The 22,153-nt window shown below is 48.4% G+C and overlaps 3 protein-coding genes across 4 annotated transcripts; 1 reads left to right on the top strand and 2 right to left on the bottom strand.

Annotated features, from left to right (window-relative positions):
* Positions 1 to 699: 699 nt before the first annotated feature.
* Positions 700 to 8,340, bottom strand: LOC135996604 (protein CutA homolog). Of its 2 annotated transcripts, XR_010607286.1 has the most exons (7): positions 8,263 to 8,340; positions 6,398 to 6,546; positions 3,495 to 3,554; positions 2,394 to 2,439; positions 2,211 to 2,260; positions 1,461 to 1,678; positions 700 to 1,378 (listed from the first exon to the last, which is right to left on the bottom strand). XR_010607286.1 is itself a non-coding variant. In XM_065648721.1 (6 exons), exons 1-6 carry the CDS (start codon positions 8,293 to 8,295, stop codon positions 1,576 to 1,578), a joined length of 441 nt encoding a protein of 146 aa, XP_065504793.1. In that variant the 5' UTR covers positions 8,296 to 8,340; the 3' UTR covers positions 700 to 1,575. The 2 variants fall into 2 exon arrangements, 1 of the variants encoding a protein (XP_065504793.1); XM_065648721.1 differs by having other exon boundaries at positions 700 to 1,678.
* A 960-nt stretch (positions 8,341 to 9,300) lies between these two features.
* Positions 9,301 to 16,417, top strand: PSMD5 (proteasome 26S subunit, non-ATPase 5). The gene is made up of 10 exons (XM_065648580.1): positions 9,301 to 9,474; positions 9,639 to 9,783; positions 10,446 to 10,559; positions 11,003 to 11,131; positions 11,538 to 11,647; positions 12,059 to 12,201; positions 12,687 to 12,878; positions 13,140 to 13,249; positions 13,807 to 13,947; positions 14,431 to 16,417. Exons 1-10 carry the CDS (start codon positions 9,302 to 9,304, stop codon positions 14,686 to 14,688), a joined length of 1,515 nt encoding a protein of 504 aa, XP_065504652.1. The 5' UTR covers position 9,301; the 3' UTR covers positions 14,689 to 16,417.
* A 717-nt stretch (positions 16,418 to 17,134) lies between these two features.
* B3GALT9 (beta-1,3-galactosyltransferase 9) lies at positions 17,135 to 18,871 on the bottom strand. The gene is made up of 2 exons (XM_065648812.1): positions 18,677 to 18,871; positions 17,135 to 18,235 (listed from the first exon to the last, which is right to left on the bottom strand). Exons 1-2 carry the CDS (start codon positions 18,869 to 18,871, stop codon positions 17,135 to 17,137), a joined length of 1,296 nt encoding a protein of 431 aa, XP_065504884.1.
* Positions 18,872 to 22,153: the final 3,282 nt, after the last annotated feature.

Below are 22,153 nucleotides of genomic sequence, written 5' to 3'. Positions count from 1 at the left end.
TGATGCGGCTGGTGCTGCTGGGTCCTGCTCCGTGCCGGGATGAGCTGTGTCCTGCACTGGAGAGATGCTGCTGTGAAGCTCCAGAATGGCAGAAGGAAGCAAAGGGATGAGTGTGGGCACAGCCCAGTGGGCTGCGGGGACAGCAGGTGACGGGGACACCCCTTGCAGTGATGGGTTTTGCCAAGATGAGCTACCCTTACAGTCCTACTGACTGCTGAGGTCCCAAATGGCCCCCAGCCACTTAATCTTAGCCTAAAACTTGTGCGTTGTACAAGGTAACCCTGAGAGGGCTAAACAAAGCTTGGCTTTGGGTGCGGTGCAGACCTGGCCTGGGGGTGCTGGCACTCAGTTCATGTGCCTTGTTCCTTTTGGCCAGACAGGGTGCTTAGCAAAACCCTGGTTCTCTGGATTTAGCACTGAGAGGTTTCCTGCTCTCAGAGTTCGGACCTTTTTCCCTCATTTTCTCTCTCCTGCACCTGTGAGCCTTCCCCGCTCTTCCTCTGATGGTGCCACACGAGCCCATGGGCACAGCTCTTGACGCCCACACGTTGCCCTGTGCGGCTTCTCCCCAAGCTGAGCAGACGGGAGCCAGCGGAGCGTCGCCCGGAGAGTCGCTGCGAACCCACGATGGGCCCTTCTGCCCAGCTCCCTGCAAAACTGCAGCAAAACCTGAGCCTGCCCAGGTAAGAAATGCTCCTGTTTATTGCCTTCCCAGTCACATAAATAACTCAGTATTGTTACATCCTGTTGAACTATTAACGTGAGCATCTTTTTACAAGGTTAAACTTGGCCCAGGTAGAAAGTCGCTGTTCAGGCAGGGTGGGGGACGCAGGGCCGGGGCTGTTCCATCCCACAGCCGGGCGATGCGCTGGTCCAGCTGGCGTTTGGTTTCCCTGAACTGGCCGTGGGCATCGCCCAGCTCAGCAGGGTGAGTGTGTGCACTGCCCGCAGCTCCTGCTAACGCAGCGTCTGCTCCGGTTTGCTGTTTCCTTGGGTTTTGCAAGACTCCAACAAGCACGTGTCACGGCAGCAGGAGAGGGCACGAGCCAGCGCATTGCGGGGTGCCCGGCCACATCCCGCTGGCTGCAGGCTGGGAAGCGGCGGGCAGAGTGGGCAGGACGCTGCGGGGAAGCGGGGGGCCAGGCGGGGTTCAGGCGCTGGCCGTGGGGACGCGTGGCACTGGGGGGGCTGCTGGGGGCTGCCAGGCCATGGCTACTGGCTGGCACTTGCTCCTGGGTGCCTGAGACAGCTCCCAGGTTCTCCAGAGTCCTGACATGAGCACCTCCATGTATCCTCGTCTGCAAAGCTGCAGCAGCCCTTGGTGCACGGAGCTCGTCCCTGCTCTGCGCTCTGCCAGCTCTGGGCTGCTCAGTGCTCCCTGGAGCACAGGGTCAGGTCAGGGGGGGATGCTCGGAGTGCAAATGAAATTCCCAATCCCAGGCTTCTGTGTTATAGCAAACCTGTGAAAATGTAAGCTGCTTCCCTGCGTGTACTTAACTCCTGCCTGCACAGAGACCAGTGCAGCTCCACGCGTTTCCTCCAGCGCCCCCCAAAGCGAGGTGCTTTCTGCACGTTTCAGTCCCATGGGACACTTTCCTCTATCCATTTGAAGTAGAGAGGGTTTCCTTGGTCAATAGGCAGGCTGATGATTTCGGGAATTTCAAAGGGGTGGATGGATCTAAAGTGGAAGCAGATGCGGAGGAACAGTGTCACCAATGTCCCCACGGGCGGGGGAAACCGAGGTCCCCAGTCCCAGCCATGCACATCAGCCTGGCCCCATTCTCTCCCCTGACTTCAAAGCATCTGTATCTTCTTTTTGCCATGTGAGATTTTTGCTTTGAGTTTGGGGTTTACCACAGCCAGCAGCTGCCTGCCAGGGGCCCTGGCCCAAAGCTGGCAAAACACAGGGGATCCTGCCCAGAGGCAGCAGGGAATAACCTGAGTTAGGAGAAGGAGAATCTTGCCTTGTTCCCAGGACAGGGGGGCTGGTTGAAGCCCAACAGTTGATATTCCCATCAACCTTTTTTTTTTTCTTTTTTCCCCTCTGATGCAATGTCTGGGTTTTTCTAGCTTACAGGATATATCAGGAGCGCTGAACCCCGCCCTGGGTGGGAAGGGGCTCAAGGCACCCGACTCCCAAAGCCTGAGCTGGAGATGGCAGCATTACCTTGCATAGGAAACCCAGAGCTCCCGCAGAGCCAGAGCCTCACCTGACGTAGTTGGACAATTCGCCTATTTTGGATGTCCTGGTTTTCACTAACTGTAGAAAATAAAACAAAAGAAAACAAAAACCAATGGAGAGGCAAAGGTGATGGAGAAATCCTGCATGCATGGTTCCTGCAGCCCCTTTTTTGGCTGTCTGGGACAGGGATTGTTTGTGAATTGTCACTTACCAGCAGTATTTCAGTGGATTCTTCCAGTTCTCCTTTCCAGAAATATCTGGATTTAAAAGAAAAGCAGCATCAGCAAATACAGCTCTGGCTGCAGCCCTGCCGGTTCCCCTGGAGGGTTTAGTGTCCCTGCTTGGTGCTTTCCGTATGTGGCCGTTCCTTTACAAAGTGGTGCTCAAGAAGCATCGCTGGCCCCAAAATTCTACTGTGCATGCGACAGCGCACCCCAGATTCACCGCCCAGATCCTCCTTGGCTGTGCCAGCCTCAAGAGAGCTGCCCGGGGCGATGGCAGGGCCGAGGAGCTGGGACCAGGGTGGCCGTGGGGACGGTGCCCGCGGGGACAGTGGCATGGCATGGGAGGCTGAGCGCGGCAGCATCACGCATATTTTTTTATCCTCCCTTTCCCTGTGGGAGAGGAGATGTGTTTCTCGTGAGTCAGATATGACCTTTCAGAACATTTCTGTTGACAGAAGGCCATCGTGATCTCATCTGCGCGCCGGGTTCCTGCGCGAGGAGGCACTTGGAGGCGTCGCGGTGTCTCCTGAGCCGGGCGCGGAGCAGAGCCCGGCTGGGGCCGGGCCAGACTGCGCACCAGCCACTTGCTGTTGGCTGTTGTGGTTCGTAGGGATCAAAGCATATGGGGAAAAGGGTGTTAGTGGGTTTGCCCTCTCTCAGCAGCCTCAGCTGGGCTATGGGAGAGCCCAGGGGTGTGCAGGGGGAGAAGCCCCTCCTGGGGTTCCCAGACAGCGAGCGAAGGGCTGGTTTGGGGCTTTGTTCTTTAATCCCTCTGACAAGTGCGGTCCCTTTGCGTGGATGGCTGAGGATACCTGCAGAGCACGGCTGGGCGTATTGCAAGGTCAAAGATACTGTTCTTCCTTCCTGCAAGTGCTGCTTAATATGGTAAAGGCCTTCTTCTGGTCCCTATCTGAGCTTCTTTTAAGCTTAGAGCACTTTGCATGGGTGAAGATCACCTCTATCATCTGCAACCACAAGCGGACCCGGCAGCCGTCTGGGACCGGCCTCCCTCCTGGGGTGTCCATCTCTTCTCCCCCCCGGGTGCCTGGCTTTGCCTCTCCCCTTGGGGAATATTCAGCCCAACTTACAAGGCCAAGCTCTTCGGCAAGATGTTCACGTAGGCAGCCAGCTTCTTGTCCATGATGGCCCTGGGTGAGACAGGAGGGGCAGTTAGTGCTTGTCCCCAGCCACGGGACTTTCCCTTATGCTGCCCTTGACCAGCTTTGACACTGGGGATGTAGGATTTGGAGTTAAATATTACCCTGGGAAAGCAGAGACAAAGGTCTACCAGTTCTGTATTTATGCTGTCAAACGGTGCCTCTGCCTCACACAGCAAACCAAATGTGGATGTTGTTAAATAAACAACATCAAGGTTTTTCTACCCAAAACATCCTAGAAATCTGAAGCTGAAATAAACGCCTTCCCTTCGGCTGCCTTGTTTAGTTGTGGAAAGATTTGTTATTGCAGAACTGCTTGGGTCTGGCAGCAGCAGTGATGTGTAAGTGGTTAAAGAGTACTGGGGCAATCTCAGGGTGGATTTTTAGAAGAACTAGGTCAATGTTGTGTTTTCTGACCACAGCAATGTCCGGGCCCCTCTCACAGAGACGCAGCCTCGTCCCTCTTTTAAAAGCGCTGCACTAGTGACGGCACCTTTGGTTTTCTTTAACACTGGCCTTGCCAGGCAGTACTTTGTACCAAGTGCTTCGACAATGCAAACATTTAGCTTCTGGATGACCTTGAACTGCAGAGGAGGGAGGTGTTAGCAGATACTGGAAGGCTCATTCAACAACCAGTAAAAATTAACCCTTATTGAGCTAAAGAATTAAAACCATTCCCGTTAATTTCTGCTCCAATCTGAAATGCTCTCCAGGATGTTTTTGGCTCAGAACAAGTTAAAATGTTTATTTTCTGTGCATCCAGGGTTAGATGTTTAAGCACAGCAAGGTGATGAAGATGGGTTTCTCTCTGCCCATGGCTCGGGGGACCATGACCACGGAGGACAGCTGTCTGCCACCCGAGCAGGCTCCGTGGTGGTTGCTCTCACCATGTGCAGGCAGTTCAAGGCATTTAGTGCTCATAGAGCATCTTGAGTTAATCTGCAAAGCAACAAACTGCAGCAGCATGAGCAGAGATCTCCCCGCTGCGTTTGCCGTGTCAAACACATGGCACAAATCAGTTTGGTTTTGCTGCCTGCGACTTCCAAGTTGCTTTAGCGCAGGAACCTTTTGATTTGAGTGAGTAGCTTCTAATTGCTTCTGCTCTGTCCCAGCAGACTGGGATCCTAACTGGGATCCTGAACTTTGTTCTAGCAAGCTGAGCAGAAAAAAGTGGCCACCATGGGAACGGGAAATGTTACAAGAAGCTGAATGTGATCTGTGGAAAACATCTGCATAATGCATGATATCCTTGGGTCGGGTGCTTAATGTGTGTTACTTTGTCCCTGTCTCACAATAGGCTCTGAATTGAGATAGATGAAATATTAATAAGCAGAAAAGCAAAGAAAATGATTTGCACAAATCCCAGGCAGAGCTGGAGGCTGACGGGGTGTTAGGTAAGTGATGTGAGGTGCCATGGCCACGGCATCCAACCCAAAGGGTCAACTGCTCACCGCAGGCACAGGGGAGAGGCCGGAGCTCCTGCGGGGACCTGGGGGTTCTTCTGAGGATTTTAAATTAATAGTAATCCAGATAAACTGGGGTGGAACTGATGCAATGAACAAGCCAGATGCTGAATTCTACCTGCAGCTCATCTGCTTCCACAAACCCCGAAGTCCTTTTCCTTAAAACCAGTTGAAAATTTCCTTGCAGTCTGATCTGTCACACTGAGTGTTCCACTGAGCAGTGTAAAGCGAGAACAAACACGACAGCATCAGGAGAACGGTGGGTGGGAAAACAAGTGTAGAAGCCCTGTGTCATCCGTGGTTCATTCATCCACATTCCAGAACAAAGGAATGATTACTCCACCAGTAAAAATGCAATGAAAGTACATGTATCTCAGCAATGAGGAGTGATTTATTTCCTCTCCCTTCCTTGCAAGATAAGGAACAAAGAGTGGAAAACATTTGCAAAGCTGTTGAGATGAAGCATTTTCAGGCACTGAGGCTCTTTTCACCAGCCATGTACAGTTACTCCTTTTTTTTTTTTTTCAGAAGACATCAAGCAGTACAGATATTCTATTTGAATTTCTTAATACAGTTGCAGTATTTAAGGTGACACAAACTCTCTTTCAGTAGCCTGTCAGTTCCTGAACGACTGTTTGGGAACACTTTGCAGAGGACAGGGAGAGTTTTTGGCAAGCAGCAGGGAAAACAGTGCAGGAGGTGGTGCAGGAAACTAAATGGTCCATCATAAACATTTCCCCGGTCAATGTGGTTTCAGTACTTTGAACAAACCATCTATTGAATCAGGCACTGGCGGATATTTGAAAAAGAACCTCTGCATGCAAAACGTCATGCAAAGTATCTTAGACATGAAAAGAAGTGGGGTGAACAGAGCGCAGGCTGCCAGGTGGAGCCTCACAAATGCCTGTTCTGTGTTTGCTGGGGACAACTTTTGTTTTCTATTTATTTTCATGCCAGTGCACTGTGCTTTGTCCCTCTCCATAAATGTTTCTGGAATTTTTCCGTGTTGTTCCAGAGAAGAAGAAGGACTGTGGCAGGTCAGAGAACATGGGGCTGGGGCTTAACCCAGGAGAGGACCCAGAGTTTTAGGGCCACAGCTTTAAAATGGGTCTTGAAAATGAATTGAGAAGGAGCTTGATGTTACTGTGGCATTGACTTCAGAGGCAATCATCAGCTTTGTTTTAGAAAGCACAGTTCTTGGTAAGAGGATATGTGACAGAGAAAGAGTGTAAGGGGAAAGGAACAGCGTTTGGATAAAAGTGCAAAGTCCAGAAACGTACAGCTCCTCTCGAGCGACGGGGAAAGGCTTTCTTCCACAAGAAGCTGCTTTCAAACAATCCAAGCAGACAAGCAGGGGAAGCATCTCTGTACCTTGCAATATCCTTGGCAATCTGCTCGTTGAGGCAGTTGATGAAGGCGATGGAGTGTGTCCCCGAGACGTAGCTGCCGGTGAGGGCAGCGTGCAGCTGGAGAGCGAGGCTCCTCAGCACCGGGTACAGCAGCAGGGACAGAATCACCACCTGAAATGCAAAATACGTGAGTGATGACGTTAGGTGAAATATCGCACTCTGTAAAACTAGACGTTTACATTATCTGTGGAGGTAAGCCACTGGCTGCCTCTGTTAAAATAAACTGCATCACATTGGACCAGGACGCAGCTCTGGTCTGTAGGGTCCGACAAGGCTGCAGAAAACAATAATGCTTTCTCCGGGCAATGGCAGCGCAGCGGCAATAAGGTGGCTTTGCTGTACATTAGATGTTATTCCTGGCAAGCCCCTCAGCTGCTCTTTGTACTCACATGCCATAAACACAGTCACAAATATCTGACGATGTCGTTGGGGAGGCTGCGGGACCAGCAGGGTTAATTTGGTGTGCTGGGTACCAGCCAAGGACGGTGCCGAACCCGGGGCTGCAGCGTTGCTGTCTCTGCACAGCTGCTCTGCTCTTTGTCTTTTGTTTTTGAAATAAACAGCATCTGGCCCTTATTCAGCTACAGTAGTAAAAAAATGCTTCTAAGACTAAGAATATATTCTTTTTTCCCCCTTATTTCCACCCTCCTTTGTCCTCTGAAATACCTCCTATTACAGGGCCAATGTCAGAGTGGCTTCTTTTTAAAGATTGAATTCAAAAAATCTCTCTTGTCATCACAAAGACAGGAGCTCCTTTCTGTTTGGAAAATGACTGATGTGCTTTATTGATTGTCTCCTCTTTTCCACTCCATTTGAGGAAGAATTCTTTGTTATCACAAGGTTGCTGCTCATAATAATTTTCAGAGCTTCTTTTCTGCTCTTTTTCTTTTTTCTACTGAACCATTTAACAAATATTATGCAACAAGTCCCAGAAGCTACTCAGAGAGTTACAAACTGAACAGAGATATGCTGGTGTATCTATTTTTCCAGATTAGAATGTAATCATGCTCCTGCTCAGGAAAGAAAAAAAAAATCCGACCTGTTCAGCACAGTGATTGTTAATCTTCTTGGTAGATGTATGTGCATGTGATGAGGAAACCCCCATGAACATTTGTGACCGAATGTTAGTACAGGAGTGATCAGTCTCTTGGTTCTTTGGGTGTTTCCACCCCCAACCCCCCCCTTTATCTTTTTTCTGAAACGAAAAATAAAAGCCCCCACCTTTTTTCCCCCCCTAGAATAATTGTATTTACCAAGGGATGGTGCAAGAGTGAAGGAGTGAAACTTCAGGATTCCTACCTGATAAACTGAATAAACTCAGGACTGCCAAGATGTTGAAGTGAACAAAACTGAAAAACCTGCTGTGAGATTGCAAGTGTTTTGCTGAAAAGCACCGACCGACAAAATGAAAATTGGGTTCAGAGAGACTAAGACTCCTGCAAGATTTGTTTCAGCTTTGGTGAACTAAAAACAGCTTTAGGTTTTAAAATTCGGACTTTTTGCCTAGTTTTGATGAGGTTCTGTAAAAAAACCAAACCAAACCAAAACTCCACCAAACAGAACTTGTGGCAATCTTGAGTATGTTTTGAGCGTCCTCAGTGCAAGTGGAAAAAAACTTGCTTTGCTCTCTGCAGAGACTGAGAGTACATTCCTCCTGCATGATTTTATATATATATATATATATATATTTTTTTTTTTCCCCCCTGCAGAGGTTGCCTTATAAAGGTACAGAGAGATGCATCGCCAGGGCTGCCCGGGTCGGCATTCACCGCGCTCCCCGCCAGGTCACTCGCGTCCCCCTGTCCCCAGCCCGAAGGTCTCACTCACCAGCAGCAAAGGGCCGCGGCCCGGCCACTCCATCTCCCCGCCCGGCCGAGAGGCTCCGTCCCTCCGTCCCTCCGTCCCTCCGTCCCTCCACCTGCTCGGCCCCGGGCTGGGACGGCTGCCCGGCCAGGCTGCTCTAACTCCTCCTCCTCTTCCTCCTCTTCCTCCCCGGCTGCTGCGGGCTGGTACCCACCGCCCCTGCCCCCCCGCGGGCAGCTCCGGGCGGGCACACACGGGGACACCGCACCCCAGACACGGGGACACCGCACCCCAGACACGGGGACACCCCACCCCAGACACGGGGACACCGCATCCCAGACACGGGGACACCGCACCCCAGACACGGGGACACCGCACCCCAGACGCGGGGACACCCCATCCCAGACACGGGGACACCCCATCCCAGACGCGGGGACACCCCATCCCAGACACGGGGACACCGCACCCCAGACACGGGGACACCGCAGCCCCGACGCGGGGACACCCCATCCCAGACACGGGGACACCGCACCCCAGACACGGGGACACCGCAGCCCCGACCACAGCCGCAGCCGAGACCACACCCCCCGCAACCTAGACCACGCCCCCACAGCCTAGACCACGCCCATCAAAACTCAGACCACGCCCCTCGCAGCCTAGACCACGCCCCCCGCAGCCGAGACCACGCCCCCGCAAACCTAGACCACGCCCCCGAAGCCGAGACCACCCCCCCCCGCAACCGAGACCACGCCCCCGCAGCCTAGACCACGCCCCCGCAACCCAGACCACGCCCTCCGCACTCGAGACCACGCCCCTCACCGCAGGGGAGACGCCCCCCGCCCGGCACCACCCTCTCCGGCACCGCCCCTCGCACATCTGTCCAATCAGAGCCAAGATGGGGCGGGGCGCGACCGCCATTTTCTTTACGGCGCGGCGGATGCGAAAGGGGCCCTGGCGACGGCGCGTTGGTTGCTAGGCGCAGTGGTTGCTAGGCGCGGCGGTTGCTAGGCGCGTTGGTTGCTAGGCGCGGCGGGCTCTCGCGACACTTCCGGGCGGCGCCAAGATGGCGGAGGCGGTGGCGGCGCTGCTGGAGCGGGCGGCGCGGCGGGAGGCGCCGCTGGAGGAGCTGCGGGCCCTGCGCCTCGCCCTGCAGGCCGTGCCGCCCGCCGCCCTCCGCGCCCGCCTCAGCGACCACCACCTGGCAGCGCTCTTCACCCTCCTCAGCGTCAATGACCGGTGAGCCGCGGCCCGGCGCGCCTGACCCAGCTCGGCCGCCTCCCCCTCCCGCCTCCCCTCACGGTGGCTCCTGCTGCTTCCCCGTCCCTTCCCTGCCCTCCTGGGCAGTGCTGAGGGTCTGGGGGCGTCCCTCTCCTGAAGGGCTCGGGTTTGTGTCTGCCCAGGGAGCAGGTGTCCGCCTGTGTTTCTATCCTGGAGAGGCTCCTGCCGGCCCTGGACCCGCTCTATGTCATCCAGAACCTCCGAGAAGAGCTCCAGAAAGGGCTTTTCCACCCCGAGGACTCCGTGAAGATCCTCAGCATATCTCAGGTACGGGGTTTTTCTCTGGGAGCACGGAGCAGAGCTCTGGCTTGAGCCAGGCTGGCTTAGTCCAAAGCTATTAGTGTTGTTTCACGTCCTAATTTGTGACGAAACCACTACATCAGGTGTTATCTGCAGGAATTGTGCTCCTGCATGCCCATGCAGTTTTGGGTAAATATGTGCAATGCATTGGTATATCATGTTTTATGATGTGTCTGTTAAACACAATGTATAAAACTGTGTCTTGATATAAGTAACTTGTAAATGAATCTTCTCTCTCATGTTCTGGATAAAGTTTTCTAAGCCAGCACTGGCAGCAGGTGCCATAAGAATGAAGTGCAGCAGCGTTTTGATGTTCAGGATATTTTGAACAATACTGTGGAAACACTGAAGAAGAATAGGCTGTAGTAGCTGGACACCTGTTGCATTAATTTAAAAGAACAGAGTTGTGGAGCAGCATAGTCTGGAATAGACTTCTAGAAGTTTCAGGTCCAGCCCCCAGCTAAAAGCGGGACCTGCTTGCAGCTGTTCAGGGCATTGTCCTCTTGAGTTTTGAGGTTCTCCAAAAACAGTGATTCTGTCTGAGTAACTGTTTCAGTGCTTGAGTGTCCCTATAGCAGAAAAAGCCTGTTTTCATGTTATTTTCTCTAATTATTTAATCATGTCTTTAGGTTGGGCGGATTGTTGAAAATTCAGATGCTGTTACAGAAATTCTCAACAGTCCTGAGCTATTACGGCAAATAATAAATTGCATTGGTGGAGAAAAGATAGCAGTGGCTAAAGAGGTGAGCATTGCTGATTTTTTTTTTCCTGTACAAACTGATGCAGACACTGCACAAAATACCTTTTGTACTCTGAGATGACAGCCTCTGCTCTTCTTTGAAGAAAAGAGAGCCTGGGTTGCTTGAAAGAAGTTATAACCATGTAGGTGCCCTAATATTACTTAGAGGTGATAGAAGATTTACTCAGATCTGTTACCTTCCAGTAGCTGTTGATGCCAAAGTGAACTCATAGATCTGAGTTTAATGCTGGAGACTTGGGTCACAAGAACCATCACGCTCTTGTCAATGATACAGTGATTCTCATGGAAAAGTGAATCACAATTCAAGTTTTAGATGTGTAACATGATTTAATGTCTTAGTAAAAAAACAATGAAACTAAGTCAGATCATCTTGGATTTTCTTCTCTTTGTGTTTTTCTTATAATAAGTTGCTGGTTTTGTTTCCAGGCCATCAAATCTCTCGCAAGACTGGCACAGACGCAGGATGGCTTAGAGGCTTTATTCGTGAGCAGTTTGTTGAGTGACTTGAAAAATGTCATGGCAACAAATGATGTTGTTCGATACAGAGTGTATGAGGTAGGGATACAATCAGTTTTGGCATTCTATCAACTTTTGGATGTGAAGTGCTACTGAAACTTCTGGAGGGGGGGCAGAGACCGAGAGAGAGATGCCAAGTGTGTTAGTGTAGGTATGTGTGGCAGAGGAGAAATAATACAATCCATCTGTTGTAGAGCTGGTTGGGGATCGCAGTGATGATCCTCTGAAGATGACTCTGAATAGAAATCAAATGCATGTGCTGTAAACTTGCGACTCCTTATGAGCTTGTTTTAGGCAAACGTTTAGGTTCATTATGAAAACATAATGAAATTGTATGTTTAATATATGTGTAGGGTTAGCATTATAAGTTGTATTTTGCCGTTACTGTGAATTGTTAACATTACAATGTTTTTATAAACCATCCTTTTTTTGTGCTTTTCTTTAGTTAATTGTTGAGATTTCTTCAGTATCAGCAGAATCGCTAAATTACTGTGCAAACAGTGGGTTGATATCGGAGTTAATTGGAGAGTTGACTGGAGACGACGTGCTGGTCAGGTGTGTTGGTAGTGAGTGTGCCAACGAGATTTCCCCCGTTGTTAAAACTGTCATGTTCAGTCTTAAAATAACATTCTTTAAACACACTTTTATGTGTTTCTTGTGAAACCCTTTTTAGGAAGGCAGTTTATCTTCCTCTTCTTAAACAACCTTGAGTGTAAAAAACGGTGTGCTTAAATTTGAGAACCAAGATGAAATTTCCGTAATTGTAATGCTGGGCTGCAATATAAATGCTTTACAGTTCTTTCCAACTCTACACCTAAAGTGATACAGCTGAGTGAGCTTGGGGGGTGTTTAGTTTTTGGTTAGTTGGTTTTTGTCTTAAGGGTAGAGCAACCTGCTTTTTCTTAATTACTGAGAACTTCAAAACCCCATCAGAAATAGGCTAAAATAACCATTTGTCTCTTACAGAGCTACGTGTATAGAGATGGTGACCTCGCTGGCCCACACTCCACATGGGCGCCAGTATCTTGCTCAACAAGGAATTATCGATAAAATTTCAAACATCATTGTTGGTGCAGAGTCTGATCCTTTCTCAGGCTTCTATTTACCAGGTTACATCCTGCATTTCTTGTTTCCAGTGTTACCACTTGTTTTTATTAATGAGTTAAATTGAGGACTATTAAGCCTCTGTTTTGGTAGCTTATGTGAATTTTTGAATATTAGAACATGAATGTTTGGTGTATACAAAAAATGCTGCAGGATAGTCTAACACATGAATAATATTACTGATTAACAGTGGTAGTACAGGTAAGATCTGGGGAGACTGTAGTGCGGGTTTGAGGTTTGTGTTGTTGTAGTCTTTTTTTTAATATATAATTCAAGAATACAGCTGTTACATCATGAATTAAGTAACTTCCAAAATACTGGCTTGTTCCTTAGTTCTGTCCTTATGCTGATGCCTTTCACAAACAGTATTTGGATTTAATAACGCTAGTTCAGCAGCGAAACAGTCTTATGTTAATGTATGTTTAATTTTGACATTGCTAAAATGATTGTTCCGCCACTCTGAATGCTTTCTTCTGTCGTGTATTCTTAGGATTTGTTAAATTTTTTGGAAATCTGGCTGTTGTAGACAGTCCACAGCAGATCTGTGAACGATACCCGGTCTTTATGGAAAAAGTCTTTGAAATGGCAGAAAGTCACGACCCGACGATGATTGGAGTGGCTGTGGACACGCTGGGCGTCCTGGGATCAACTGTGGAAGGCAAACAGGTTCTGCAGAAAGCAAGTTCGTATCATTTTTTTGCTTCATGTAATGGTGCTTCCTGTAAAGACGGCATTATTTCTTTTAATGTAGTACTGCTCAGAGGGCTCGAAGTAGGTGTTGGGCTTCTTGCTGCTAGTCCATACTTCGTTTTTTTTTTTAAGTGAAATATCTGTATTAGCAGCTAGCTATTGGAGTATTGTCAAATGTGACTGACAGGTAACTTTGTAGTCCAGTAGAGGTCTATCTGAATTAATTACAAGCACTTTGTTTTTATTTTCAAAGGAAGTCGATTTCAAAATCTGTTAAACAGAATAGGGCACCAGGCAAAGAATGCCCCCACAGAGTTACGGCTTCGGTGCTTGGATGCGATTTCAGCTCTTCTTTACTTGCCTGTAAGTCTGTGTTTTGTTTTGTTTTTTAATCTACAAGAATGAAATTGTTGTGCATCTGGCTAATTGTGTGAAGACCTTTTGCAGCATCTAGCTTAGGCAGCAGTGGTATCTTTCTAGTATTCTGAGTCATTAACTTTGCTGTTTTGAAATTCCCTGGTTTATTTGTTCACTTAAAGTTTGAGTGTTTGTAAGAAGCCAGGTGTTCTGAAATCTATTTATAAAACATGAAGACACGACATCCTTAGCAAGGGAATGATAGTAAACATTTGCTGTACCTCTGCTTTAGAGGGATAGTGGCAAACTGCTCTGATCCCCGTGTGAGTTCTTTAGGTCCAGTGATCTGCTTTTTTATTTAAATCTGTTCTCCAAGGTAAATGAAATACAGAAAGCCATTTCTTCATTCATGAGAATAACTTGAAAATTTATACTACTTGAGTTTAATTTGCTAGTGGTTTGTTTTAAATAACTTCTTTAACTGTTGAACATATAGTCAAACTTGACAGCTTTTCATAAACCTACTCAAACGCTTTCATTTCTGGACGTTTCTCTGTGTGTAGCCGGAGCAGCAGACTGAAGACCTTTTACGAATGACTGAATCGTGGTTCACATCCTTGTCTAACCAGCCACTGGAACTCTTCAGGAGCATCAGTACTCAGCCATTCCCTGATCTCCACTGTGGGGCTTTACGGGTATTTACCGTAAGTGCTTTTTGGTTTTGGAGATCAGGTAGTGAATTGTAGTGCCATTCAGTCTGAGATGTTTTTTTCTAAGTGAATGCCACAAACTTCTTGCTGAAGCCCAGAAGTGGTCAGAAATAAGACCCTTTTCATTGTTTCCCAGTTGCATTCACCATTTAAATAATGCAGCAGACATGTCATGTCTGTAATGCTTATTTTATAAATTGGAGGAGTGGGGGGGAAAGACGTGCTCTAGGCTGCTTCGATGTCGGAGGCACTGCTGTGATAATTCATTTAAAACTTTAATGATAAGCACTGAGCTGTACTTGTTTTCCAGTGTTAGACCCTGCTCTTTGGTTTGAGTAGTGGTTGTGCAACTACTGTGGAGAATGAATATTCCATTTTTTTTTTCTGTTTCTTGGCTATTTGTGTAACAGCTTACTGGTTTTTGGGTTTTTAAAATGCAGCGTTTCTTCCTCTCCCCTCTTTTGTCTTCATGTTTAGGCTATTGCGAATCAACCATGGGCCCAGAAGTTGATGCTTGACAGTCCGGGATTTGTGGAATACATTGTAGACAGATCTGTGGAGCCCGACAAAGCTTCAAAGGATGCCAAATATGAACTGGTTAAGGCCCTTGTAAACTCTAAAACAATTGCGGAAGTCTTTGGAAATCAGTATTACTTGAGGCTTAGGGCTTACTTGCATGAAGGCCCTTACTATGTTCAGGCAGCTTCTACTACAGCCGTGGAAGGAGCAGAATAATGTCTTTGGTGTCTTGGTTCCCCTTCCTGCAAACCATGTTACTGAAATAGGTGTTATGATATAAGGTGTAAGGACTCCTCACGCTGGAGTCTCTTTACGTTATCTCTTTAAAGGAACGTGGAGCACTTTGAGTCTCTTTGAAATCAGAGTTATGAGAGCAAATAAAAAACCTCGAGGCCACAGCATAATTTCCCATAGAATGTCATGGCAGAAGTTCTCTGTGTACTGTTGTGAGACAACTAACCAAGGTGAGCACTCTGTCACCTGCCGACTTTTATTTTGCAGAATTTATCAGCGTTTAGTTAAACTGTTCATGGGTTTGGAGTTTCTATCGTGTTTTCTCAGTAGATCACCGTTCAATTAAAAAAACCCACCAAAACACCTCGAGGTTTGTAACCTCAGATGCTGCCATAGTCTCTCTCTTTTGTTTATATCTGCCAAATTGGTACTCACGTGGAATGTACTTTTGTAGTCAGTTGTATTGTCAGAAACCCTGTCCGTAAGAATAGGTAACATTCTGTCCACATGAGGGAGTACGAACTGGATTCCCTTCTGTTGCCAACTTGCTGGATGCGAGTCTTGCTGGAATAAATAATCCTAAATATTGTTTACATTTTATGCTGAGGATAAAAAAAGCTTTTAGCCCTTTTAAAAATGAATGCACACTCTAGTGTATAAAACCAAACTGGGAGCTTTGTCTCCCTGCTTGACTGCGACTGTGCGTGGCAGCCCAGTTTACTTGCTCAAAAGGAGCAACGACCTATAGCACTACAAATCTACTTCAGAACCAAATCTTAGATTGTTTACACAGTATTTTTAACAGACATTTTTTAAATTTGAAGTGTTATTTTTAAAAGGGTATGATTTTAGTTGCCTGGGTCAGAATAAAAGGAGTAAGAAGATAAAGCTTTCGTGTTTAGGGCCATGAACTGGATTAGGAGGATGGAAATGTAGTAAGTACTTTACAAGGCTGTGTATCTTCCACAGCGAGCTGATCGTCTGCAGAGGGTGAGATGTGGGACGAGCTGAATGCTACTGAGGTGATGTCTCTGTCCATGAAACAGACACCACCATGTACTTTATACAAAAGGTTTATATTATCTGAGGAATAGCTGGGAGGAGCATAATAAAGCACGAAATTACTACTTTAGGGTTTATTTTAGTGGTGTGTGAGGTCAGGTGTACCTCTGTGGAAAGTAGTTGCCCTGTGTCCCTGCTCTGCCGAGTGAAGCAGGATGATCTGGGCATGCAGTAACTCCTCTCTTGCAGTAGCTTTGTGCTGCAGCAGAGGTGACAGTATCACCTGCCAAAAACTGCTGGCAGGGAGTTGAAGTGGGCTCAGAGGAGCAGAGGTAGGTGGGGAAGATCCTTTAATGTTTAATAACCTCTCGGTGTAGGTGATCTGCCTTGTTGCTTGTGATCTAATATGTACAAAAGTTGTCATCCAGCATTATCCTCCTGCTGGCGCTTTCGTCCTAGATGTGCGTAATAAACATCTGCTTGTGAGAAGTGCGGCACACAGCGTCTCATTTGTGAACAGAGAGCACAGAAGCTTCGTGAATCCCGCATCCAGAAAAAAACCATGAAAGCACTAAAAAGGAAATAGAGTATATAAGTTCTTAGTTTGCACTTGTATTGGCTAGTTCAGCTTTGTTATTTTAGGTGACCTTGTGTGCTGGTAGCTCTCTATGAGCTGTGTACTAACATCTCAGTAAAATAAATCAATATATAAGCCTTTTCTGCAATTCATGAGTCTTCCATGTGTGTTTTCAGCTGTTGCTTTTGAAGGCTACTCTGTGTGCTAAGTTTTTAGCATCTGCTTTGCATGGCACACTTGCCAAATACAATATTTTAGAATACACAGAGATGCCAAACAAAGGGAATTTTTTTATATATGCACATATGCTTTATTTTGTTGAGCTTTGAGCTCAACATTCCAATGAGTTGATCAGACACCTACCCCTTACTACTCATGGGTAGTTCCCTACCCATCCTATGTGTTGCCATACGGTTTGTTTACATGTTGCTGCTGCTATATCTCATGCAATGGAAAAATTTAAATGCTCAGAAGTTGCTCCCTTTTTGTGGAGGGAAAGATTCTTTGTTACCAAATACTTAGGAAGTAGATGATCCCTCACAGATTTAAAAGAGTTTTGGCATAAGGTAGAGGACTTCAAAAGTCTGGAAAATACTGGATACAGACAAAGTTCCTTGGAATACTCTTTTTTTTTTTTTTTTTTTTTTTTTTACTTGTATACATGCATTTGTAGGTACTTATGTAGCCAGAGTACATCCAGTTCTCTTGCTGCTGTAACACACTATAGCACTGAGAATTAATTTGCTGTTGAAGAGAGCTAACTTTGAGAGGAGATAGTTATTACTGAATGTTAACAGGGTCAAACAGCTGGTAAAAGAAAATTCAGACTTTTTTCACAAAAGCTAAATCCTAATCGGCAAAATGAAGAACCTCATTTTTAATTCTATCTAAGTTAAACTGTTTGAACTTATCAATATAGGTCAGAACCTTGCAGGACACCAGACTGTAGTAAGTCTCTAGTAACGAGCAATCTCCCCCACCGCTGGTTTCCTTCCAGTCTTTGAATAACTCATCCTCTTTCATGTTGGAAGAGGTGAAAATGAATTTATAGCAGCATCGATTGTAGCTGATGTGCTTCTCCCCAGAAAATCGTGAGCTGTGAATGGGAGTGACGCCAGCTTTTTCAGCACAGATTCCAACGAAGACATCGGGGGGAACCGAAACCGGCACCTCCTCGGCAACCACGTACACCTTGCGAGCCACGTCCTGGGACATGACGAAAGCGCTCCCGTCGCAGTAATCTGGGTAAAACTCTTCTGGGTATTGGTGGACGGGGACAAAGCCGGGGCTTTGGGGGGCTCTGTCAGGCGCTGCTTGATGAATGACTCTCCCAATGTAAACGTCCTCTAGTTTTGTTAAGCTAAGCAAGAATCCAGCCAGACTTGGAATACCGACAAACACGTCTTCATCTGTTTTGAGAATATACCTGGCCTGGGGACAGAAAGTCACTGTCCACTCCATGCTCATCAACATCTTCTGTGTCTCCGTCTCAGGAGAATCGATAAAACTGCCTTCAATGATGTCTCTGTGCTTCTCAGCCTCTTCATTGATCTCCAGCTGGGTGGTTACTGATGCCGGCTTTCCTAAAGCAAACAGAGTAAGGACAGCATAACCTCTGGCATCTGTCGTGTTGCCCCATGTCTGCCTGATCACGTTGCGCCTTGTCCTGTTTTCTGGACTGCTGCAGACAAGAACGAGCAAAAATACCTCTTGATCAGAGCATGTTGCTGCGCTGCTGATGGTGAAAGAGAGATTGGCCTTTAGAGGATCCATATGGAGCTTCCTGGCCCTCTCCCTGACTTCCAGAGTCTTTGCGTCAGTGTAAGAAAGAGGCAATGACCGCAGGAAGTATTCCTCCATTAAATCTGCTCCAAAAAGCAGCACGTGGAAAAGCAAGACGTTAAAGAGAATGAAGCACCACTGGTGAGTCCGGAGCCTGCAGGGTGTCAGCTGGGGAAGAGAAGACGTGGGCACTGAATTCTCTTGCTACTAGAACAGAAAAGTTTTCCTTCATTTTATAATACGTTAATGCAAAACAGAATAATGACTTTTAGAGTGTGGTTTTTGTATTGTTTGTGTAAGGCTCTTTTCCTCCTAGAAACCTGAGCAACCCTACTCCTTGTAGCACAGCAAGATCCCAAGCTGAGAAGGGTATTACCACTCTGTAGTTTGCGTGGAAATACTGAAGAATAGCTTGCTATTAATATTTTCTGGTTCTAAGCTGTTACTGAAGACCTGAGACGCTGACAAGGACCTGTAACGTTAATACGTGTCCTCAAAGGAGACGTCCTTTGCCTGACAACGCCTGGCAGGGTGAGAAGGCAAAGGGGAAGGTGTTGTCCCCATTGTCCCCGCTGTCCCCAGGGAACAGCCTCAAGCTGGGGCACTCACCTGCATGGCGGTGGGAGCTCTCCCCGCAGCGGGGTCTGCAGTCGCGGTGGTTTCTCCCCAGCAGAGGCTCGCGGGGCAGCGTCCGTATCTGGGTCTGCGGGGTTGAGTTACCGCCCAGCACCCAGCGCTGACGGCGTCCACCCTGCCTGCGCGGAGGAAAGGCGATCCCAGGGGACGATCGTGTTGCAGCTGCATAAAACACAAAGCAAGGAAAACTCTAGCCTTTCCCTTTATTAATTTCTGGCACTTGGGGTTGGGTCTGTGAGAAAAAAAGAAGTGAAGCAACTGTTCAAGCTCCCTTGGTGAAAGGGGCCCCGGTCCCTCCGTGAAGCTGTGTTAGGTCTGACGGTTTGTTGCCGGTTGTCTGGAGTTTTGGTTTTTTATAACTGTGCAATTTTGGCCTTGGTTCCCTGCTCTGCAGCAATTGGCCCCTAAACTGAGCGCTTTTGATGTGTTCCCCACCTCTTGCCCCTCCACCATCCGTTTACCGAAGCGGGGACGTGAGCCCTAACGAGCTGCGTTGATGGTCCTTTGCTTTCTGTCTGCACAATGTCATTCTGTGGGTTTAAAGGACTGTGTGGCTTTATGCTTTCGTGGTGGCTGCACGTCCCGGTGCAGAGCTGCGGTGGCCCACCCCTGGACACGCTCCTGCCTTCGGCGGTGGCCTCGGCCGTGCCGGAGCCTCTGCCTGTTAGTGTTGGCGCAGCCGGGGCTGCGCGGGAGCCGACGGGGCTGGGGAGCCGTGGGGAACTGGAAGTGCTGGAAGGGGAAGCGCCAAAGGCACCACACACAGGATGGAGATTCAGCACGGGGGGAGAGCCGGGTTCGGCAGCAGGTCTGTGACCCACGGGGCACCGAGGGGGAGAGGGGCTTGTGGGTCCCAGCACCCCCAGCGACAGCAGGTGGAAGGGGTCGGTGATGGCAACAGTGCCATTTGATGGGCAAACTGTGGTGGGAGGTGTCAGCCTTCATCAGCACAAGTGTGGGAACTCCAGCCTGTGTGAGAGAGCAGAGAGATTGTGGTTGGTTGGTTTGTTTGTTTGTTTAAATTTTGAAAAGATTTCTCATAGGTAAGGGTGCATTTCTGTTAATGCATCTTCAGGTGAGAGGATGCAAGGAGGATGCAGCATTGCTGTGGTTTGCCTCAGCTGTGTGATGCTCTGACCGTTGCAATCCTCCCTGGAGCGTCCTTAGAGGAGCCAAATGTCCTGGGCGGATGGAAAAGAGCTTTGATTTCTGGTTTTGGGTGAGCAAAGGTTGATCCCCCAGCTCTGGCCGAGCCCCTCAGCGCTCCTGGTGCCTGTCCCTGGGCTGTGGGGGTGCAGGGAAATCTGCGTTGCTGTAGGAGTGGCTGGAATCACAGAAGAAACCAGGTCCCCAAAATGTGGTTACAACTTGGAAGTGCATTGTGCCCCTCTGATAGATGGCCAGAATGCACAGTGTGTGTGTCCAACATGGACATCAGCTTTAGGGTCTCCAAAAAAATGGGAAAAGTCCTTTTGTGGAGCTTGCAAGTGATCTGGGCTACAGCTTCATCTGGACCAGCCTCGAAGTCACTGTAATCCTTGCAGAAGTCGTGCTTTGAAGCTTGGCAAGCTGTCAGCACAGGAAGTGTCAGTTAAATGTGTTCTCTGAAATAAAAAGCTAATACGGAAATATTTCTCACGTACAATAATATAGCACCATAGCCCCAGATACCCACTCTGGGAAAAAAAAAATTCCCCCTTTGAAGATGCTCTGTCTCCAGCTAAACCATTTAATAAGCAAATAAATACCAGCATTTGAAACCACTTCCATTAAAAATATTGGCTTTCCCAATTGTGCGTTTTTAGAATAATAATAAACCCCACATGTGTATCACCCCTGTTGCAGTTGCGCGCAGCGTGGTGCTTGCAGCACTTCTGAAGCCGTTTCTTTAGTGCTGCGCCGTGGTGGCGGCAGCGACTTCAAACAGTCGCCGATATCGCCTGCGTAAGATTAACGCTGTCCAACCACAGCCGGGGCGCGGGCAGCTCCGGGATGGAGGATTTTGTTTATCTGAAGAGCCTGACTGAGTCCTGCTGGGAGAAAGCTGAGGAACAGAGACAAAAAGGCTGCCGAAGGGTAAAATAATGGGTCTGGGAGTGCCACAAACCCCTCAGCTCCAGGGACTTTGCCTGGGGGCGATCCCTCTGTCGCCTTTAAAACCCAGGCCTCAGGCAAATGTGAGGTACAGCAGCTTATGTGTGACCTTATCTCATTTTTCAGCTCAAACACATTTAGGCAAAACCTCACTCCCAGTGAGGTCTGAGAGTTTCCAGAAGCAGCGTGAATTGAGGACCCGGGGTGGTTGCGGTCGGGTCAGTCTGGGGAGAGGAGTGTTGTCCTACAGCTGCACTGAAACCCTGAAGTATATTTTGGGTGTAAATTAGGGAGACAACCGGGAAAGCAGGTTTTCCCGAGCCACGGGGCTGTAATTTGCTTTACATAAGATGTTTTCACATTATTCTTATATTTTACATCCAAGCAAAGCTCGTAACGGGAGCAGCGATGTACCAATGATGCTGTAGACAACTTGACCGACCATATGAACGGAGAATGTTTAGACCAAAGGATGTTTAGGGTTTGATTTTTTGGAGGGGCCGGGGGTCTGAACTCCCGTGATGCTCAGAGATGGAAGCAGAGATGCCCGCAGGGCGATGGGAGATGCTCTTGGGCAGGACAAGCCGGGGGCTGCTGCTGGGGGGGCAGCTGCGGTGCCATGTGCTGCAGGGGAGCAGCTGTACCCACAGCTCTGAAAATGTCTTTTACATCCTCCTGGCTTCCCTCCCAACGCTGCGAACATTTGGGAAGGGGGAGCAGAGCCCGGCTTGCTTCGGTTCTGCTCGACTCCGCTTCATGGAAATGCGAAGGCTTTGGATGACGCACTGTTCTCAGGCGATGGTGCAGGCGAGGGCGGGCGGACGGGGTTTATTGGGGAAAACCGATGAAAATTGATTTTTCCAATATTTATTTCCTTGAATACAGAAGCCTGAGCTCTGCCTGCCCCAGGTGTCTGTGCAGTCACTCCGTGCCAGGTCCCCAGCTCCTGGAGCACAAAGCACCTTCCCCGTGTTTCGGACCCTGCCCAAAGAGCCCCCTTTATTTACAACCTGCCTTTGCAGCGTTTCACCAGCACACCCAGACCCGACAGTGCAAAGGGCTGGGAAGGGACTCGTCTGGTTTTTAATAACAGCATCAGTTGCAATAAATGAAAGGAGACAATTGTTTTGGTCTGAGTCACCTCAGAGCAACAATTTTTACTTAAAGACACGATTCTGCTCTCGCAGGCAATTCTTCACCTGAAGTTCTCTATGAGGCTTGGGAGATGACGGCAGAGAAGGCTTTATAAAAGATACACGGTGTGCATTTCATTTGGGCTTTGATATTTAACATCCATTTGGGTGTTAAACGTAAGTAGAAAACCTAAAATCAAGCCAACAAAATAGAGGGCTGACG

This window comes from Caloenas nicobarica, chromosome 19 (genome assembly GCF_036013445.1).
Source record: "Caloenas nicobarica isolate bCalNic1 chromosome 19, bCalNic1.hap1, whole genome shotgun sequence".
Lineage (NCBI taxonomy): Eukaryota > Metazoa > Chordata > Aves > Columbiformes > Columbidae > Caloenas > Caloenas nicobarica.
This window is presented reverse-complemented; position numbering and strand designations above follow the sequence as displayed.